General features: G+C 40.9%; 1 protein-coding gene across 1 annotated transcript; it reads right to left on the bottom strand.

Annotated features, from left to right (window-relative positions):
- Nucleotides 1-2,072: 2,072 nt before the first annotated feature.
- Nucleotides 2,073-4,205, bottom strand: LOC311116943 (homeobox protein Hox-A4-like; the record flags this gene model as incomplete). Its single annotated transcript, XM_084157467.1, has 2 exons — nucleotides 2,073-3,254; nucleotides 3,791-4,205. 2 exons carry the CDS (start codon nucleotides 4,203-4,205, stop codon nucleotides 2,914-2,916), a joined length of 756 nt encoding a protein of 251 aa, XP_084013593.1. The 3' UTR covers nucleotides 2,073-2,913.
- Nucleotides 4,206-5,243: the final 1,038 nt, after the last annotated feature.

Below are 5,243 nucleotides of genomic sequence, written 5' to 3'. Positions count from 1 at the left end.
ACACTGTTACAAATTAATCACAACAAAATTACCAATGACCTGGATAGTTACAATGATCTCAACCTTTAACATATTGCTATGTAAAGAAATGAAAAACAGAAGTTATTTAGGAAAGAAAGTGTCCAAATCTACTCACAATCAGACAACACGGGCTCTATCCACCAGGGAAAGGACGGACAGGAGTGAGAATTTAGCGGAGAGGAATATTTGATTCGTGCTCCACCGAGGATCACTTCAAATGAAAATACTGCCGATTTTCATATCTATTTCTGACCCGAGGGCATTCATTATTGAACAAGTCACGTGAGTTATCATATTAACATTTTAGTACATTGGGGGTGACCTCTATTCGGGTATTAAATTAACTCAAATGTCTAATTTAACTATCTCGACATCGTGAGAGACTGCGTAAAACCTGTGCCAATCAAACAAAATGCCAATTTCTCAACTCCACGTCTGCACCAAGTGCTGGCACAGAAAATTTGGCTAGATAATTCTGTGTAATTTAAAATGTTTCCATAATGCATTACATTGAATTGCACTTGAATCCACTTAAAGCTCAGATGGAGTTTGCGAAGATGAAGCCCTAATACGCATTTCTTTCCTGCTGTGCCCAATGCCATTTGATAAGAAAATACTCTGATTGTTATGCATATGCTATAACATTCCACTCAGGCCTACTTATATATAATAAGTAGCCATGGCTTCTGTCTTCTGTCTATCAAAGATGGATCATGTGCTTTTAAAGTCAAATACGAAGATTAAAAATGCTGCTTATGGAGAACAATAATAATGGCCTTGAATAACTGGTTGTTCATTTCGTTAACATATCCACTCGGAACTCATTGTTAGAGTCCATAACTATAAGAATGGGTTTCATTTACTAGAATAATGTAGATCCTTTGGAGAGGTCAACTAGGTCTCTTTTATATATATATGTATATATATACATATAAGCCACGGAGGTCTGGACATTGTGTGTCGTAAGGTCAGAGGTCAAGCGGAGTGCTGCTAGTCGATGATTGGTCAGATACTGTTGTGTCCTCTAGTTGAACCCTCTAGATTGTTTAGAAGAAAATGCACATTATCCTTATAATAAAAAATGAAAACAGTAGTAGCCAGATGTGTGGCCAAATGCTTCGCTATAATATAATAGGTCTCTATGGGGCTACATAAAGTTTGGGGTAAATGTATTACTATGGTAGTAAGTCATATCCTATTTCAATTTGCAACACTCTCATACTTTTGTAATACTGTCATATAGTAGTAGTTTACAGATTATCAACAAATATGCACACACAATTTAGTTTTTTATTGTGTTAACTGTATATGTAATGATAAACATGGCCCGTAAATAAAGCTGTTTAGTTTAATAGCAGTTTTATAGCACTCTTGAAAGTTCACTGAGAAAGATGCATCTGGTTGAAAAATAAAATGTTATTTGAAAGTTCACTGAGAAAGATTCATCTGGTTGAAAAATTAAATGTTATTGGAGTTTTATGCCCACTTTACGCACAACGATATTTCTGGATGATTGTGCATCTTTGGCTGTGAAACTACATTTACTGAATGTCTTAGGACTGTGAACTTGCAAGGTGTGGGCTTTTGTATATATTTACTGACGTTTTAGGGGTCGCCTATAGGAATATCACTGGTCTGAGTTGTTTTGTCCAGAAAAAACGAAAGTGGACAAACAAAGCAAAATTCAACACCCAGCACAGCTCTCCATAATTAGGTGAATTGTATTCCTTATAACGTCCATTACGCACGCACATTCGAAGCACTGGATAGCTCATTCAAAGTCTTCAATCCCTGTTGGGAACAGTGTAACGTCATTAGAAACTGTATGAAAAGTATTGTTATGTCATACACGTTAAAGAAATAAGCACTATGCTTATTGAGTTTGTGAGCCTTGTTAAATCATCCACACCCTTTGTGCGGCCTTTGACATAGGCCTACGCAATAGACAAGCTATGCTATTGTTACCATAGCATTCAATAATTTGATCTAACTCAATGCATATTATTCAGAAATATCTTATAACATTATATGCAAACCAATATCAGCCATATAATTGAAGTACATATTTATTTCACGGGAACAGTTTCTTGCATGGGCCTAAATTACAATACATTATTACACCGTCCATTAATCAAACAACATATACAAATATTCACAGTTTAGATCACACCACAAAATAGGGACACACTATCACAGATAAAACGAGTCTACACTACTACACGAACAAACAAACGAGGTTGTCTTTTTTTAGCCGACAAAATTGATTCAGTATTGTGCCTTCGCTATGATTTGTCTATGTACATTAGGAGTGAAAGTCACCTGGACATTACACGACTTAATAACACATTCAACAGTAAACCAACTCATTCACACATCACGAGCTAAACCCTAACTCTGACCCTGTCCCGTTCTAAACCTCGTGATAGGTCTCAGACGGGGCTCTCGAGCTTTCCTAAAACATCGTCTTTCGTTCAAGTATATTAAAACTTTCCATGAGAATAAACAAAAACATTGCATAGAAGAAAAAGAAAAACGAGGCCTCACGTATCTCTCGTCTCATTCTCTTTATTTTTATTCTATGCAATGATACATATAATCCAAAGTCCTGTGGTGCATTTGAGTGTGCGTTATCCTTCTGTTTTAATAAACAAATACATACATTTCAGTTGCCATCTTGGGCAGCAAGTGGCGGATTTCGAGCTAAAAAATGAGGAGAGAGTGAACAAACAGAAAGAGGAGGTTGAGAGGGGAAATGGTATTGAAAGGGCGCGACAGGCCCAAGGGAATGGGGTAATACCATGGGGGTCATACTCGAGAATCGGGCCACAAAATTCAGTTTCTGTGTTCTGTTTGCCATTCTCAGTCTGTTGGTTTGGCGCGAGGGTTCCATCACTATAGGCTCGCGGCGCAAGGCGTGGGAACGAGCTGCTGGTGCGTGCCTGTTTTGATTTGCTGTTGTTGCTGCTGCTGGGCTCCCAAGGACGAGGCTGAGCTCGCGGAGCGGATCTTGGTGTTCGGCAGCTTATGATCTTTCTTCCACTTCATCCTTCTGTTCTGAAACCAGATCTTCACCTGACGTTCGGTCAGGCACATCGTGTGCGCGATCTCCACGCGCCTGCGTCGGGTCAGGTAGCGGTTGAAGTGGAATTCTTTTTCCAGCTCGAGAGCCTGCTGGCGGGTGTAGGCAGTGCGAGACCTCTTGGGCACTCCTCCTCCATTGTAAGTAGAATTGACTGAAGAAAAGCAAGCACACACACATACAAGCAAGCAGTTGTTACTGCCCCATGAAGCACTACAGTCCAAACACTGACCCTCTCCACTGGACACATTACAAATGTTGTTCTCCATAAAGACTCGTTGGTAGTCTAATGGGGGAATAAAGCCTACGATGTTTTGTTGAGGTTTCGCCTCCATTTCTATTGCATAGAAGGACCTTAATTTGGAGACGCCATGTGTACAAGCGCTCCCATCCAGGGACAAATCAAGCCTTCGAAAATTATCAACAAAATCAGCAGGGTTGTATATTACAGTTTGTCTGTGGTTCAGCCATGGAGGTATAGTTCTAGTTAAAAGGCAACATAGACACATGGTCCCGGCAGACAAACACAGGCAATAACATTTATGAGGGTTCTTAATTACCGACCCCGCTGCTCGATGGTCGTAAATTGCCGTTGTAAGGGGTGCTACTAGTGCTGCCTCAATGGGCGTGCACACGTTCCAGTGGTGGCTTGCTCAGTGGTTTCGGTATAGAAACGTGGCGATAACTCACCAACATGGACCTTCTTCATCCAGGGGTAGACCACCGGCGCTTCCTTTCCCTTCTGTGCGCTGGAATAAGACTCAGTGGCGAGGCTGCAGTCTTTGCTGACGTCCGCCACCGCACCGCTGTCTGGGACTGGTTTGAGGCGAGGGCCATGGTTCTGGGCAACGGGGTGAGCCTGTGCGTGATGCCTGTCGGTGAAATCGTCGAGACCGTTGTTGGGGACATTACTGTAGTCGTAGCTCGGTTCTGTGTAGTTTGACCTCGGATAGGACGCCTCGTCGTGATGGGGAAAGCCCGGATCTTTTGGCCGTTCGTAGTACTCAGTAGGGGCGGGGATGTATCCGTTCTGTTGATATTCGTCGCATGGAGGAAAGGAAGGTTCGATATAGTTCGAGTTTATCAAGTATGAACTCATGATCATTAATTTGTGAAGTGCAACAATACTAATTTTTATCGCTCTGTCGTTTTTCTGATCTCCACAAAACCCTCCTACTCTCTGTCAAATGTACAAAGTTGTCTGGTCACGTGTAAACCGCCACCAATCACCGCGTCTCCTGGGGGCATCATGTAAACAGGAACCAATGGAAAGCCTGGCATTAGCACAACGAAAATGGCTCAGACCAGCATACCTTGGTGTTTTCCTTATTTAATCAAAATAGATAAAGAAAAAAACAATCAAAGCAGTTGTTTACCACATAGACTAAACTAAACTAGAGTAAGTCAACCCTTTATTTATCAGTAACCCACAGTAGACCACGGCCTTGAGGAGATGATGATGATGTTGATGATGTTGATGATGATGATTATGTTGGGTATCTCTTACTGTTGCCCAGGACAAGGATGGGCTCTTTGGAAATAAGCAAACTGTAAGTGCCTTATTTTCTGTCAAAGATGACATTGGAGCGCCTTTCCAGTCCACTCCTTTCCAAAAATGCTTTCCTTTCTAGTGAATTCTCAGTTGGTAATTCCGTGCGTAAAAAGTGCATCTGTATGGTAACATTTTACTGATGGTGATGAACTAAATGAAATGGAAACTTGTTTATATAAAATACTGATATTGATCGTGAACTGGGGACTAGAGAGAGACAGATTAAGTGCAAGCACAATCGAGGAAGAGTCAAATATTTCACCCCCAAAGCAAAGCAAAGATAAAACATTGCCTGTGCGCAGTTACGCGCCTCTGAGGTTCACATTCAGTCATTTAAACCTATGAAAACTCTGCATTTAAATTTTAATATCTAATAGTTTATATTTGGCTCATCAAGATGGCATTTTAAAAGCAGGCCCAAATAAGACAAGTGATTTTGACAAGGCCAAGGAATGTGTTGCGAATTTGCAATGATGTTAGTAGATGAGAAATTAACACTTGTGTTGAAACTCAAAACAAAAGAAAGTGATCAACATGCATTGGCCTATCTACTGACGCACGGTCTACCTACAAAGCACTTTTCAGTAACCA

Source organism: Coregonus lavaretus, assembly GCF_964263955.1.
Source record: "Coregonus lavaretus genome assembly, chromosome: 3".
Lineage (NCBI taxonomy): Eukaryota > Metazoa > Chordata > Actinopteri > Salmoniformes > Salmonidae > Coregonus > Coregonus lavaretus.
The sequence above is the reverse complement of the archived record's forward strand: the minus strand, read 5'-3'. Positions and strand labels throughout refer to the sequence as shown.